The following is a 17091-nucleotide window of genomic DNA, read 5'->3' on the forward strand; positions in this document are numbered from 1 at the left end:
TTGAGCTGCCACCTCCAGTCACTCTTACGAAAGACAGGAATCTAGAGCAGCAATGCTCACTCATCAGGGTCTTTATATCCTAAAAAGCATGGACGATGTCATGCTCAGCCTGGCAGAAATGATGATGTGAGGAAAAGAGATGAGTTCCTTCCTTTGGCTACTAAGACTAACTATTGAAACAATGGTCCCTAGAAAATCTCATGATGGGAGAAGGGGAAGGTTGAAGCCGGATGCCAGCAGAGTAGGAACCCATCTCCCGGAAAGAGATTTCACACAGTTGGAGGAGACAATGGAGCGAAGACAATGGTGGCTCAATGATGTGTGGGCCACACCTTGACCAGAATTGCTTAGCTATGCATAATTCTGGCACTTTGTTTAAACCAAAAAACTTGTGCCAGGACCCTGAAGATAGATGTGTGTGTGTGTGTGTGTATGTGTGTGTCACACCTAGCTTTCATGTGGATGCCGAAGATTCGAACTCAGGTCCTCATATTTTACAGCAAATACTTTACCAACTGAGCCATCTCCCTGGCACCCTGCTGTTCACTGCCAGTCTGTCTCTGTAATTGAAGACAGGTGGCTGCGTTTGGCCCATTGGCACTGCCGTGGTACAGGCTCTGACCCAAACAACTCTGGCAACAAGGGATTTCAAGGAGGATTTTTTTATGTGAGTTATCGGCATTCATCCCGCTGGAGGCTGAAAAGTACAACATACTGATTAATTTGAAATAGATTTCACTATCCACCAAGAAACGCTTTTATGAATGGTAACTCCAGTTTCTAAAATAAAAGTGGAAACAACTAAAGCGACACGTGGCAGCTGCTTCGCATTACGACAGACCTCTCTGGTGTCTGGCTTAGTTCAGGAGAGTTGGAGGCCCACAAACCATGTGCTTTCAATCTGCTGGGAGATACTTTGGTTGAAGCAACTGACAAAGATTTAATATCAGGCAACTATACAGCCGAAAGAGGAGAGGCTCTTAATAGCCCTTTTGGATAGCTACAGATACTCCTTGCTACGATACCGACATCTGACAAGTCAGATATTCTAGGGAGTGTCTGTGTGAACCATACCAATCCATTTGGTAGTCACCTAAACTAACTGGTTTGTCTTTCGCTTTAAATGCTTGTTTCTTCCATAGGTGATTTTAAGACACCGAACATTAGATGTTTGGGAGACACTCGTTCCCCTTGTTAAATGTGTATATATTTGTTACAAAACATTTTAAAGCCACATTTGCCTATTTAATATCTCTAATAGTTTTAAGTTAGGACACAGAGGAACAGGCTTCATGCTGGAATTCTCGCACACGCACGCCTGTATCATTAGAAATAAAGTCTTCAGGTGCTACGGGGCTGTCAGGCTCTCTGGTGGACGCAGATTTTCTAGACAGCTAAGTTTGGTTTGAAACCTTAAGCTTTATCATCAAGGAATGATGTCAGTTGCTTTCCTTTAACCAACTGGGCTAGCTCACTCTGTGTCCTTTTATAAAAATGCCTGCTGACCACACAAATGTCAGCAATTTTGTTTTTTAATTAAAAATGGTGTTGTATACGGCGGGGGTGGAGGGCAGCTAGTTTAGTTTACACTGCGAAGAACTAACTGCAGGTGATTTTTCTTGAGATGTCGTTGTGTCCTGCAATGCAGACAGTCTCCACATCCACTTCCTATTTCATCACACGCACAAAATTTGAGCGTATATTTTGAGAACTGAGATTTAATAATATGAATACTGTTATCGCCCTTGTCCACGGTGTTTTCAAGTAAAACTGGCATTTTCCCCCTCTCGCAGGTGTACGGCGCTGGAGAACACGGTGACCACAGAGCATGCTGGGGCTGCAGCCAGCAGCTTTGCCTTCTGCTACCTTTGTAAGTTCCCGTGCACAGAGGAAGACAAAATGAGACTTCAGTGCCCTTGGGGAGACAGTTATGCCTTTGTGGACCCCCTGAAAAGATCTTAGTGACGGCCTAGGATTGGAAGACCTCACCCTGAGAGCTGCTGATTTTGATAAATCGTTTTCAAACATGGTTCTGGGAAATTACAACAGCTGCTCCCGTCAGGATAAGCTAGGTTAGAGGGTTAAAAAAAAAAAAAAAGACCCCACAAATCTCAGTGGTTTAGATAATAGGTTTGTTTCTTTAACTAATGACGCACTTCCGTTGGTAGAGGGAGTAAAGGAAGGAGTGTGCTTGCCAGTCGTTTCAGGGGAGTTAGGCTGAAGGAGCAGACCCATCTCGAATTGCACCAATCACCATACAAGAAAAAAATGTGAACTCTCTCGAGGGCCTCACTGCAGCAAGTAAACAGCAACAGAAATCAATTATGCTCACGGTCCACTGGTCTCAGATGAGTATGGGTGATGGGGATAGATGAGCAGTACAGTTCCAGACATGCCTGATGGGATGCGACTGGCCTTACGGTGGCTGCAGGAAAGCGGATGTGAACTGAGCACTTCTGGTGTGCCAGGAACCAGTCCAGGTCTGTGTGCTGCCTATTTATGCTGCGGCATTCCCACAGGGCAGGTTCTGACATCCCCTTCCTTTACTCAGAAAACCAAGACACAGAAAAGCAAAGTAACCTCTTTAAGGTTGCACTGGGCACTGTTCAGGACAGGTAAGTGGCCCAGTATTCCTCGGCTGTCACTCTAAGTTATACTGTCCTTAAAGTTTTCTCATTGTGCTGAATTTAAAGGACTGTCCTTTACTGTAAATGTCCTTTTTAAGATTATTATGTTAAAACAGCTTTTACCCTTATGAATTAATGATAATTGGTTTTCAAATTTTCTTACTTGGAAAAGGAAAGGACTGCTCATGCGAACAACTTACTCCTTCTTTATGATTACTGTGTTAATTTTGATTGATTAAGAACATTTAAATCTGTGAACACTAGTTTAGCTTGTTTAAGTTCTCGGTTTAGATTCGGCTAAATTTTGGCTATTATGTACCAGATACAGTTCTCATTTTTAACTGCTGAACATGGTGTTAATTTAGTGCACATTACATCGGGTCCTTTCAGGAAGATTAAAGAACGCATTTCCTTTTACCCTAAAGGAAAGGTCTGGAACATAGGTAGACTCTAGAAGACAGCTAAAGACCCACAGTAATGGACGCCAATTAATTTCTGCAAAAGCTACAAGGGCACCAAGCATGGCAGCCACCAAGTTTTTCTTTTGCCGTCTTTCCTCACCAAACTCTCTCTGTGGAGACTGACAAGATGTAGCGCTCCTTCTGGAACAAGAGAAAGCGGCAGGCAGACGTTATCAGCCAGGGTCTGGCGCTGCGCCAAGGATGCGTGCCTGAACACAAGCAGGGCCCATTGGCCGAAGGCCCAGGCCTTTGAGCCAAACAGCAGCTTCATTAAAAGGGACACACGGTTTAGACATAAGCAAGCTGTCCTGAACTGAACAGAGCAGCTATTAGCTTGCCTTGGCGAATGCAGCTGTGCAGGGAAAACACTCACGGTGAACGGGTATCAGAGCTCAGAACTGGAGCAGACAGCACTCCCACCCCCAGAAAAGTCAGGTCTTTTAGTGTTGGGCACTAAGAAAATGCTTGATATTTTTAATGGTGTCCTAACTGTTTTCTAACCACAAAAAAAAGTCACGAAAAACCTTCAAGAAGGTTTATGCTGTTTTGGTATTGTATATTTAAATCCCAAGCTCATTATATTTTTCCCAGACCCAGCCTTTAATAGCTGTTTTCCTCACTGACCAAAAAAAAGTGGCAACTTTGGAAATGATCAAGGGTTCACATTCTTTCTCAACACACAGAAGGGATGAAAGGCTCTCAGTTTTAATCTCTAGATTCTTAGTGGAAAAGAAAAAAAAACAATGGTGAATATCAGGATCATTTTAGAAAGGCTATAAAACAGAAGGAAGAAGAAGAAGGAGAAGGAGGAGGGGAAGAAGGAGAAGAAGAAGAAAGAAAAGAAGGAAAAGAAGAAGGAGAAAAAGAAGAAGGAAAAGAAGGAGAAGAAGGAGAAGGAGAAGAAGAAGGAGGAGGAGAAGGAGAAGAAGAAGAAAAAGAAGAAGAAGAAGGAGGAGGAGAAGAAGGAGGAGAAGAAGGAGAAGAAGAAGAAAAAGAAGAAGGAGGAGAAGGAGGAGAAGAAGGAGAAGAAAGAGGAGAAGGAGGAGGAGAAGAAGAAAAAGAAGAAGAAGGAGAAGGAGGAGAAGAAAAAGAATTGATTTCTAAATCTGAGCACCATGGCTCTAGCCTGTAGTCTCAGCACCAGGAGGCAGCCTAGGCAGGAAATCTGAGCCCAATGAGGGTCACATAACAAAGCTTTCCTTGTCTCAAGATAAACAACAATAACAACAACAGAAGGCATGTATGTAAGGGAGAGAAATTCTTTATAAACTGCTGAGGCACAAACTCTTATTTAGCATTTATAGGTCCCTGTCTTATGTTTGAAATGACCAGGGGGGGCCAGAGTCTTGCTAATCACAGCCAGCTTCCCAAAGCTGCTTTCACCCTCCACTGCCCACAGGGCTTCACCAGGTCCATCCCAGGATGAGGAAAGTAGGATGATTTCAGACAGCCGGGTTAAAACCTCCACAGGGAAGGTGGTCAGTGTGTCTGGCAGCCAGTCCACACCATGAATCACCAATGGCTGGAAGAGCAGGTCTTCCTGGGGGGAGTGCAATGAATGATGTCAGAGCTGCTGAAAACCTACGCAAGACGGGGAGAGAGGTGAAGGGGGCAGACTGGAGCTACAGTGTAGACAGCAGCAAAAGGAAACGGTTTCCGTATTAATACTGGTGCCAGCTAATAAACAGGTCTGGCGGTGGCCAAATGCCCATTTTGTGTGGAAACCAGAATAAACCAGCTGTGCCAGGAAAACTACTCTGACCAAATAAAGAGAGAGGTGCCAAAGCATTTTAATAGCTTTGAAAAAAAAGCCCATAAAATCAAGTTCTAAACACTGACAATACACAGGCCTAGGCTCAATTCCACAGAGCTCATGGCCAAAGCATAATTTTTGCGTTTATCACCTGATGTTTTAAATACACTAATATATATATATCTACTTCAATGCTTTAAAGAAATCTGCCTACCAAAATGGTTGAGACAATGCCTATTTGGCTGTACAGCAACAGAGATTGCCTGAATACACTTGCTCACTGAAAAGACAAGTTATACGCACCGTAAGAAAGCTTAAGCAAGCGGGGCTCCACGACCTTTTGGAATAGGAATGTCTTCTAGGACTAGGCTCTTAGAAGCAAAAGACAGCTGCCCCCTCTCCATCTAACTGTAGGTGGCACTCCTAGGTTTCAGTAGGCAAGGGAAGACCGAATCAAACAGGGAACACTACAAGAGGCTGTAAGAAGCTCACATCATGACAGGGCTCGGCAAGGCAGGCGCTGCGGATGTGCTGCCCTCAGAGTGAGTCTGAAGAGCTTACTTGGCAACCCCGGGCTCTAATTCATTCTCACGTTGCACGACCTTGAGAGATTTACGCCGATTCCCCCGGCGTTAATTTTCTCAGGCAGAAAAAGAGAGAAAGAATGTTCTGCATCTCTGTGCTGTGTAAGTGTGACTTATGTGACGACCAGGGCAAATGAGCTACTGGAAAAGCAAATACAAAGTGAGCTTAATATGGAACCTGGCTCGGAGAAGATGGCCAGTCTACACGGGCCGACTACCAGGGCAAGGAAGTCTTCACAGGACGGAGGAGATGCAGTTGGCGTACCGTCACTGGAGATTCCTTAAATGTTTCCAGAGTGCTTGGTAAATCGAGCAAGGGAGCACGGGTGTGGGTGACCCACTCTGCCTAAGCTGGTCTTGATGGGACCATACACTTTTGATGCTTAGAGGACACGTGTGGATAAAAGTTAGGAAAGACAGGGTTTTGTTGTTGTTTTAGTTTTGCTATCCAGGCACATGACTGACGCTGGAAGTGGAAAGAGAAAGAGTCCCACTCTTGAGGGAACATGGACCCGGACCCATGTGCGCGCGCGCGCGCGTGCACACACACACACACACACACACACACACACAAAGTAATTAAATTTAGAAGTTAGTTGTTTAAATTGCAGTAACATATCTTTCTCCTTTCCATTTGGATGGATGCTGGCAAGACCACTTTGAGGGGCTGATGAAGTATAGTGAGAAGATGGCATCACAGTGAAAGCAAGCAGTGAGCAGCATAGAATCGTGCCCAGCACGGGCGCAATTCATTTAGGAAAGCAGTTTCTGTGTTACAGTTTGAAACTGGATAAGTGGTTCTCAGCCTGTGGGTCAAGATCCCTTTGGCAACCCCCTCTCTCCAAAAATATTTACATTATGATTCATAACAAGGGCAAAATTACAGTCATGAAGCCGCAACAACAATGATTTTACGGTCAGGGTCACCACAACATGGGGCACTGTACTGAAGGCTCACAGCACCAGGATGGTTGAGAACCACTGCACAGATACTCCTTTAGTTGGAGAACTCATTCTGCACACGGAAATACTGAGAGGTCATTCTCTCTTCGAAGCTATACATAAAATTTTTCTTCTTATTTAATTTGGAGGAATAAGGACTTCGTGACATTTCTATACACACGTATGACACCGAACATGGACAGGAGCATGTACACATATTCATGCCGGCCTCAAGTCTCACCCTCACCTTAAACTTGTGATTTTTTTTTTCCCACTCCCCACCTTACAGAAGTGCCTGGCTCTCTCCTGCCGTATTTTTGCATGGTTGATAAAAGAACATTGGGTTTGGGGGCGACACCGCAGAGGTGATGGGGAGAGAATAAAAGACAGCACGGACAGACAGAATGCCTGCAGCAGTGCAGCACCGGGTGCTGGCGTAGGCCCCAGAGCTCAGGGGTGCCCCCAGGACTCTTCGCCCATATGGCAGGCACCTTAAATGCAGCCCATCTGACAGCACAGCTCTTACCTTCCTCTTGATATCTGTGAACTGGGAAACCATTAAAGACCAGTAAAACGATAGCTCCAGGATGTAATAATAGTGAAGATCAGCGGTAAGTGGCTGAGGGTAAAAGAGAAAAGGGGAGATTAACAGTTACCAGGAAGCCCAGTCTCGCGCTGAACACATGCAGTTCCACCGTTTTCTTAGCAGACTATGACACTCTTGGGTCCGCCGACAGACCACAGCTTGCTAACACTAATTTCCTGTCACCTCAGACCCAGGAAGCATTAACCAGTGGGGCAGTTTGGGATCCAATTCATCACTGCGTGTAACAGGAGCATGTGTGGTTCTCCCACACACAGCAGCTCAGCACAGGTCCCAGTACACACACAGGACGGCTGCTGTGAGAGTCCAAAGCAGAGAGCAAGGTGTGTGTGTGTGGGGGGGGGGGGCAGGAACGCATTCTGTAACGGTCACCGAATCATTGCTCCCATTTCTACATTAATCAGGAAGCCGTGTTTTTAGGAAATGCTCAATATACCGCAATGTCAAAAAAAAAATGGTTCAAAGATATTTATTTAAAGATCGAAGGAACAGGAGGGCTGTGAACATACTTGACTAGGCAGGCAGCCAGGAAGTCTGAGATGAAGGTCCAGCTCCATGGCTTATGGTAAAGTCACTTTCTTATAAAAAGATGGGGGGGGGGGGGAGGGGAGACAATGCCTGTTCTGAATGCCCGAGAGGCTTAGAGGGAAGTAAAGTCATCGAAGTGTATTCTTAGACACACACACACACACACACACACACACACACACACACACACAAAATGAAAGTGTTTTCAACAACAGTTTGTTGAGCTACTTTTAACTGTTTTTATTGAGCTAAAATGAAGTGTCTTGGCTTACTGGAAAGAATTTAAAAAAATAACCTCTGAAACCCTTCATACACCTACATAACACTGTCCAGAAGGCAACACTCTGTATTGTAAAGGAAATCAATGTTATATGAACCATGCACCAATCATGGCGTAATGGACAGCTATCACAAGATGGCCTTTACTCGGTACACAGGAAACTGTGTCTCTCATATTTCTGATGAGCTGAATGATAGGATAAGATAGTAGATGGGCAGTTCTGAACTCCAAGTGACAAGGAAAATTATTATAGGTTGAGAGCTGGTGCCCCTGTGTTGAAGCCTGGTATCCAATGTGATGGAATTTGCAGGCTGGAGGGGTGTTGGGCAGGAGTCAATCACAAGAGGGGGAGTTCTCATGAATAGAACCCTCACGGTGTCCTCTTGTGGAATTCTGTGAGACCAAGGAGGCATCAGTGCTTGGGGGCACCTTGAATGAGATCTATTCCCTGCTGACATGCCTCTTTAAGATGGAAGGGCATTAGCAAGGAAGGGTGAGGGTATTCGGGCAATGCAGTCTGGAAAAACCGGCCCTGGCTGGAGCCCCTGAGCCAAGGCCAGGTTTTGGTGTTGATGAGATTCTCTGACTCTTGGCACCACCATCTGGGGAAATGCCTCAGAGGGGTCAGAGGACAAGTCAGATCACCTCTGGAAGGGCAGAGTCCACGCCAGAGCTTCCCAGTCATTGGCACTCAGCAGCCGCTCCCCAGTTGGCAAAATACACTCTGGAGCCTCACCCTGGCTCACTCTGAGCACCCTGAAATCTGTGAAATTACCACTCTCCGTCCTCATCTAGATCACACAGCTGACAGAAAATTGCTATCAATTAACTCAGGTTAAGAGGTTGTGTCCAGGTCGCAGAGTGAGTGAGGCCCTGACCCCTGCCTTAGACTTCTCCTGTCTAGTGTATGCTCTTTGTAATGAGCTGTACAAGGGTCCATTGCATAGAACCTGGTCTTGCTTTAATCCTTAAAATACATACCCATATGGAACTATTTCATGTGTAACAAATGGGCACTCTCATAAAAAATAAAAAAGAGGAAATGCGTGTTTAAAATTGAAGTAGACCACCACTTTTCACCTAAAAATCTTTCCAGTTACTTATGTAATATATGTGTTAAAGACATAATAAATATTTCATGAGCATGTTCAATCTTTAAAAGTGCAGTGACGGCTTGAGATAGATTCTGGACTGTAATCTGCTCTATGTATTTATGTAACATGACTTATGTAAAGCGTTATACTTGCATAGGTGCTATTTAATTTTCCTGTGCCCCCCACACAGAGAAAGCCATTCATTTTTATTAGCATATGGCACTCGTCAAGGATAAACGCTGTTGCCATAGAGAGCATGACTCCATCTTCGATTTGGGGAGCACTGGGCCGATTTCCTCAGTACTGTGCTAGGTGCATCATTTGTCTCAATGCCTTTCATGTTGCAGAATTTACCTTTCAAAGGTGGGGCATGGTAGCAGCTGCCATTCCAACATCCCAGGTAAAGTCTCCAGAAGCCTTTAATGACCTTTTGTGAGTAGAAATGTAGACACGGGTGGAGAGTAAAGTGCAGCTGGGCCTGAGACAACCGTCTAAGGTGTGACTGGCTTCCTTCTGCCTTGCCTCAGTCTCTCACAGTTATCTCGGGAACTCTCAGCTTTCCCTGACTATGCCAGGCTGCTTATGTAGATTCTTTTCTGGGCTAAATAAAGCAAGGGATTCAAATGAAAACTGGAATTCCATTTTAATTCTGTTATTAATTTTAATAACAGAGGAGGTATGAACGTCCTGCTTACGTGGGGTTAAAGTTCAACTGCCTCTAAAATGCAATCCCGAGCTAACAACTGAAGGTGCTCGTTGCAACACCTGGTTCCTTTTGTTTCCCTACAGGACATATCCCGACGAGCTAGAAAACTCCCAGTCTCACTGTAGATATTCCAAGAGCAATTGATTTAGGGAGGGCAAGGTCGCCTTATGCTAATATTAATGAATTCTTGAAGAGATGCAAAACAACAGCAGAGGGCAGAGATGGGAAACGCTCCTTTTCGGGGCTGTGATTTAATTTCAACCCCCAAGGAGGGTGTCTCCCTTTTTAGTTACAGAAACAAGTCAGCCATGTGTAATGCATTAGTGCCCTTCTCTGCATTTGGAGAACTGGTTCTTGATTTACGTCTTCAGAGGCCACTTCTAAGCTACAACGTCAACAGAACTCAGCAGGCCAGCTCTGGCACCACGCTTGAACATTCACGTTCGCGGTGGAGGCAAGCCTGCACTGCCAGCAGGCTTTTAGACTTTCCTCTGTGCAGAGAAACAGGGACGGGCCACCCATTAGAGTGACTGCCTCCTGTTCTCCAGAAAAAACAAACAAACAAACAAACAAAACAAAACAACAACCTTCTAGGTTTATTCCATCTGCTAAGGCAACTGGACTTCGATTATGCGCTTCATCAAGAACATACAAAGCCCTTCCTGTCTTCACTAGGTCATGGTTGACCTTAATGAGCAGGTGCAATGCCAAAATGTACGTGGCTACTCAACCTGCTGCAGCCTGCCCGACACCAGGAAGTCGACCTAAGGAAGATCCCCTGTGTCTGTAAATCCCAGAAGTCAGAAGTTAGACCTCAGGAGCGAGACCTCCTTACCTGGTAAGGGTAGTTATACCAGCAGTGTCTTGTATTCCACAACCAAGGGGTCTGGAAAAAATAAGAAAGAAATAAACTTTACATGCTTTAGAAGACTGTTAAAACAACAGCCATCACACTGTACGTTCTCTCTGGGACGGAGATCTCTCCTAAACCTGGCGATTTCAGATATTCTGCTTGACACTCAGCTGTACTCCTGCAATGTGCCAACCTTCACAGCTGTGCCTCCTGGACCAAATGCAGACCACCCACCTTACCTCCGGAGAAACATCGCTAACAGTTGGTAAAATTGACCCCGGAACACCTAGGCCTCAATATTTACAAAGCCGTTTTCCTTACGCCTTAACCAGGGTTCTCTGACATACTTCACTTTCGCAGGATGTTTCAGAGGAATCCCTGCGGTACCTTCCATCTCCCAACTTCCATCTCTCATTTGGTCCAAGTTTCTTGGACAAATATTCTTCATTTGATGGCAACTATTTGCCTTATAAAAACATATAATTAAAAAAAAAAAAACCTAAGTATTCACAGAACCAAAACCTGTATTAACCAGAGAGGGATTGATTTGACTTGAGACAGAGAGCTGAACCATCCAAAAACATCGCAATGAACATTCTCACATTTTTTTTTGTTAATGTCATTGTGGTTGTTTCACTTCCCTCATCCATCACTAGCCATCGACTCTGTAGTACACATCTCTATAGACGTCATATGCCTGTACTGTTCTTATGATTCCTCTCCCTGACCATCACTTCTAGGCCACAGGGATGAAGATGATTAGTTTCTGGCAGCTAATATCTGTTAGCCCGTTCTATGTCTAACACATTGTAGTGATACATATATACATATCAACTCATTTAATCCTTACAACGGCTGCTGATATTTGTCTTTTTTTTTTTTTTTTTCAGTAAGTAAATGCAGTCCTTGTGTGTGGAAAACCGTAAATCAGTATTGCCTAACCTGCAATCAAACAGGGACTGTGTGGTCCCCTGCTGAAATGCAGTTGCGACGTCCTGTCTGAGTCGGATAAAACTGAAAGAGCAACCTCATGCAGTAACATTTCAAATGTCGATGTTTTAGAAAGCCCTGTTGAAGAGCTCTCTAACAGGCCCAGGCATGGCAAACACAGGCCCGAGTATGACAAACATGGAGCCAACAAGGCTTTCCCTTTCACCCTCCCCTCCCCCCTTACCATAAACCATTAGATTTCATTCCTAAAGCTAACCTCCAAGGTCCATTCCCTTATTTGGCCACTGACTCATTCTGGAGAAAAAAAAAAAAAAAAAAAAAAAAAAAAAAAGAAGGAAAGGAAAAAAAAGGTTTAACAATCAAAATTCATTATTTGGCTTAATATGTCCAATCAAGATTTTCCAACTCACCCCAGCAAAGACTTCCCACTTTTTCTCCTTAAAAACTCACTCTTACGAAAAAATACTTGCTGCTGTCTGCCTTTGCACACAACCCCACCTCCCCCAGCACACACTTGCTCTTCCAGTATTATAAATCTCCTCTGTGCTGAGAATTTGGTGTCTGGGTGTGTCCTGTACCAACAACGCTGAGGGGCCATCCTCCCTCACATCTGCAAGTCTCTGCATTTCCCATTCATTTAAGCACCGTCTATCTTTCTTTAGAGAGTTTTGCTCTGTTTCTATGGTTTTCATTTGCTGCTGGCCCAGCCATATCCATGTTGTGTGGTCTTGCTGTCCTGGCTTTTCTGGGGGTCTGAGCTGTGTCTATTTCCTTCTCTTCTCTTACTTATACCACTGGTATTTACTAACTAACTAGGGGGTGTGTGGTGGTTTGAATGAGAATGGCTCCTATTAGTGTGCATATTTGAAGGCTTGCTACCCCTTTGGTGAAACTGTTTTGGAAAGGATAAGGAGGCAGGTGTGACTGGAGCTTTGAGGTTTCAGAAGTTTACACCAGGCCCAGTCTCTTTCAGTCCTTCCCTCCACAACCCTCTGCCTCCAGCCTGTGGTCCACAAGGTGAACAATTAGCTACTGCTCCAGCACCATGATGGGCTGCCACCACACTTCCCTCTATGATGGTCATGGACTCACCCCCCGGTTAAATGCTTCCTTTTATATGTGGCCTTGGTGACTCCTCACAACAACAGAAAATGAACTAAGACAGGCAAAAATGAAGATCAAATGAGATATAAAAATACTACAGCAGATTAAAAATCTTAGCAAGTTACTACATTCTTATACCATACAGACAATGCATGTTCACGGAAGAAGATTCACAAAACACAGAAAAGGATGAAAATAAAAACAACTTAAGTTCTCTACAGCAATTTTTAATTATAATGTTTCTGGGCTCCTCCCCCCATGTGATACAGACATAAATAACAGATTTATTTTTAAATATACACATATAAGCATGTTTTGAAAGTGTGGGCATAGCATAAAATCTTTTTTTTTAATGTCCAGTACAATGTCATTTACTACTTTTATCTCTGATAAAGTTATCTCCACAATTAACTGAAAATCCCTGAGGGAAAATGATGTCTTATGCACGTTTTCCTCAGCCTTAGCCACAGTGCTGACTCAGACAGGTCAGCAAGTCCTGAATGTACACGCAAGTAACCGTGAGGCCTAGAACAAGCCTGGAAGAGCTTCCTGGATATATTAATCACAAGCTCCCAAGGCCCAGTGTATCTGCCCCTCAGATACACTGCGGCAGGGATCTCTTCCACTGTGCTCATCTTTTCCTGTCACAGGCAGGACAGCAGACCCAGAAAAATCCAGCACTCACGGATTCTCTTCCTCTCTCAGTTTGTTCTAAAACTGAAGGGTCCCTCTGGAAGCACCGGCTGCAGTGTCCAGACCCCCATCTTCTGTGGTCCTGCCACCTGGCTGCCCTCTGCAGAGGGTATGTGTCTATCTCACAGCCATTTTCTGACATCCAAAGCAAGGGAGAAGGACTGGACGCTGTAGAAAGGACAGAGCCACCAGGACCCCAGCTCAGCTGGCCAGCTGCGTACCTAACAATTTAGCAGTAGGTTCTTTCATAAGCAGCACAATTTGAGATATGACCATCACACTTCTATATGTGCAGTTCTTTCCCCTAGATCTCAATTTATGCCCCCAAACACAGTGAGACAGAGAAGTCAGATGTCTTTCCCAATTTACAGATTAAAAGGCAAAACAAAACAGAACTTCACAGCAAGAGGTGATTCTCTTGTTGCATGGGCTCAGCATCTGTTATCTTCAAATTCAAACCAGAAGTGCTCCAGAACCCAAAGCCCAAAAATTTAACAACTATACAAACATTACAAAACTCAAAAACAGATGAGATTTGGAATAATTCTGGGATAATTTTTGGAGAATGGATATTCAGCCTATGGCTAGATACAGGCTTATGATTCTGCAGTTTGTAATAAGACATTTTAAAGATAACTTAAAAAAAACTTATTTATTTTATATGTATGTGTTGTGCGTCTGCGTGTGCACCATCTGCATGCATTGTCTATGGAGGCCAGAAGAGGGCATCAGATCCTTTGAAACTGGAGTCACAGACAAATGGGTGGAAAGAACTGCACGAGGGCCTCTTCGAGACCAGGCAAGCAGTCTTAACCACTAAGCCATTTCTCCAGGCCCCGCATAACTGTTCTAATTAAATTTATCCCATGGAACTTTTTATCAATTGCTATAATCAATTTCTCCATTGATACCCTGTTCCCAGAAGCCATGGTTTATTAAACAAAACTCTAGTACCAGGTTTGTGGTGCTGCTTCCTTATGAGTTGTTCAGGCAGCCTCCAGAAACCCACTGAACGATCCAGTCTCTTACCATTGCTCCTGGTTGCCCACCGGAATTGGATGAGAAGCCCCTGGTGCTGAAGATGCCACTCACCTTGGTGGCAACATACAGAGAAACGGACTGAGAAGAAAGCTCTCTCCCTACCGGGTAGCTCTCTTCACGCTCAAAGGCGCTTTGTGGGCTTCTTGGGGAGAAAAGGCATCAATATTTTTTACCCAGCTGTGACGCCTATAAGCTACAATAACAACCCACCAGACAAGATATGTCTAGTGCTGCAATGTGGTTCAACCGTGGGGGCAACCAACAACAGGTTGGGCTTGAGGCCTGATCCACAGGAGGGAATTCATGTCTGGCACTGTAAGCCTGGTCAAAACCTCTCCCAACCACAACAGTGACTAGAATGGCAATATATCCTGAAAAGTGTAATGTGGAACTTAACACCCTGGAGGTAGCCAAGAGCCATCATAATTGATATTAAGGCCCACTCAGTAGTAAGGAACTCGGACCTAGTCTTAAAAACTCAGCCCACTACCCAGGGCTGATGAGGCCCTGGACCCTAGAGAACCTAACACGGTCACTTTCCTCAATGAGTATCCTTTCTAAAAGCATGCTTAGATCCACAGATTAGTACCTCTAATCCTTCATCAGAGAAGCTTGATTGTGCATCAGAGATCGTGGCGGAAACCCACAACAGGTCAAAATGCAGAGATCAGTGAATCCTGGGGTGCTCAGCCCCAAATGATACGTTTACAACACAACCCCTACACCCAAGTTCAGGGAATACCACAGAAGAGGGCACAGAAGGCCCGTAAGAGGTCGAGGACCGGGAGGCTGCAGACATGAAATCTCAACGGCGTGGTTGCCTAAACAAGACCTGTAGAGTGACAACAGCAGTCGACACCTCAGTGTGGATGGGAGAAATTAGAGAGCCCACACGGAGATAAAGAGCTACAAGCAATTAATGGTTACTGGGAGAGGGAGGTCTGGTCTTCTGCAGGGACAAGTGCCACTCTCTAAACACATACGTAGGACATAACTCTAAACATACACACACATACACACTTACAAGGGGCCTCAGCAGATGGTGATCATAAACAAATAAGCATATATATGTCTGTACCAACAATAATTAAAGAATAAAGGGCCACGAGCATGAGGGAGGGCATGGGGGGAGTCGGGAACGGGAAGGAGGTAAAATGAGTGAAATACAATACTCACATAAGAAGCTACCAATAAACTCATTTTCCAAAGGACATGAAGTTAGGGTAACACTGGGCGGAAGACAAAGGGGAAGTTTGGGGAAGGTAGTGAAGGAAGAACACGGTCAAAATACACTATATTCATGTATGAGGTTTCCAGAGAACAAGTTCAGTAAGTCTCAGTTTTTGTTGTCCTTGAGGAAGCTCAAGAGCAGCCTATTCTTGCTTCACACCCGTGCCCATGACTAGCGTCATGGAGGGCCGTACAGACTCAGGGTAACTTATACACACTATCTCATTTAATCCACATACAACTTCTTGGTAATCAAAGCAATGAGGCTAGCAGGTGGTGGCAGCCTTAAGAGATTTACAAAGGACGCATAAGCTTCTCAAACTGCCAAAATACAGATTGTGATTCACTACATCTGGCTGAGAGGCGGCGGGAGGGGATTCTGCATTTCTGAGGCTCCCAAGTGTTTTTTTTTTTCCTCAGGTCACGGCCCCTGTTTAGGGGTAAGATGGGATAAGACCTAAACAACTCTCTGTCAGTTCACAGTTCAGCGTGGATGAACTGGATTAGTTCTAATAAGCATTTGCGGCGGCGAATCTGTGCTAAGAGACGGTTGCTGGAGGCAGTAACTGTCACCCAACCTCTCCTAAAATATCTAACCTCCAGCAGAAGGGCCGTGGGCAGAACTTCTGTGAATCGCGTTGGGATGCTGCTCCTAACAGTGACTGGGAATAAGTCTGTCACGCTCCTTCACGCCCACTGGAGGGAGATAATGAAACCTGAGTGGCACCTTCGGCTTTGAGACCGGTGTCCTACTGAGGCTGCTGTCAGGGGCCCCCTACCAGTTCCTGGTTGCTTACTTTTGGACTATCTGTGCAGGATGAATTCCCATCATACCTCTCGTATCGGAGCTACTGTGGTACACATACACATGCACAGTATAGTCCCCGTTTTAATACATGCACCAAGGTAATGTCATTCCAGAGCCCGCTTTGGAGGGGGCAGCCGTGAATGGGGAGCTGGGCAGCAGATTGCCGTGAGTTGCGAGCACAAGTCAACCATGTTTGCACTGTCCTCCCCCTAGGTATTCTGGGTATACAGGGAATGGGCAATTAAACACACACACACTGGACAGACATTTGGAACTTATTCCACATTTTCGTGTGTGTGACTATTACTTAACACGGAGCGCTGTTACACTGAAAATGTCTTTCAAATCCAGTTTAATCTACGGAAAACCCTCAGGCCTTTTATACTGAGGGCTCCATGTTATCTGTCACCAGTGAGACGCTTGGGTTTCCTGTCTCCATATTTGTGTTGGTCAACAGATAATGAATGAACACTTCTTAAAAAAAAACTGTACTACTGAGTGGCTTGTGTTTTCACCCTGAATTGATATGCTGACATTTTCACATCCGGCATATTTATATTTGAGAGAGCTCCTCTCTATATTTTCCTTCCTCTCCACACACATGCTCAGAAGGGAGAGCCTGTGGAGAATTTAGTCGAAGACAGCCATCTGCACACTGTCTGGTGTGGGCCCAGTTCCCTCGCCAGAAGGTACTGCCCGCCACACATTCGTTAGGAGCTTGTTGCCTCCAGGACAGGGAGGAACACGTTTCAGCCAGCCGGTTGGAGCTAACGCAGCGTTACAAGACCACACTTTCCAAACGCTGTTGACCAGCTACTAAATTACAAACCAG

The 17091-nt window shown here is 44.9% G+C and overlaps 1 protein-coding gene across 2 annotated transcripts in view; it reads right to left on the reverse strand.

Moving 5' to 3' along the window:
- The window catches only part of Cers6 (ceramide synthase 6), a 245150-nt gene that overhangs the window by 52552 nt on the left and 175507 nt on the right, over positions 1–17091 (reverse strand). For both annotated transcript variants that reach the window (XM_021635584.2, XM_021635583.2), the window contains exons 5-6: positions 10415–10465; positions 6894–6986 (exon numbers count right to left, since the gene is read on the reverse strand). In XM_021635584.2, the coding sequence (XP_021491259.1) occupies positions 6894–6986; positions 10415–10465 (144 nt within the window). The remainder of the gene's footprint in view (positions 1–6893; positions 6987–10414; positions 10466–17091) is intronic.

This window comes from Meriones unguiculatus, chromosome 8 (genome assembly GCF_030254825.1).
Source record: "Meriones unguiculatus strain TT.TT164.6M chromosome 8, Bangor_MerUng_6.1, whole genome shotgun sequence".
Taxonomy (NCBI): domain Eukaryota; kingdom Metazoa; phylum Chordata; class Mammalia; order Rodentia; family Muridae; genus Meriones; species Meriones unguiculatus.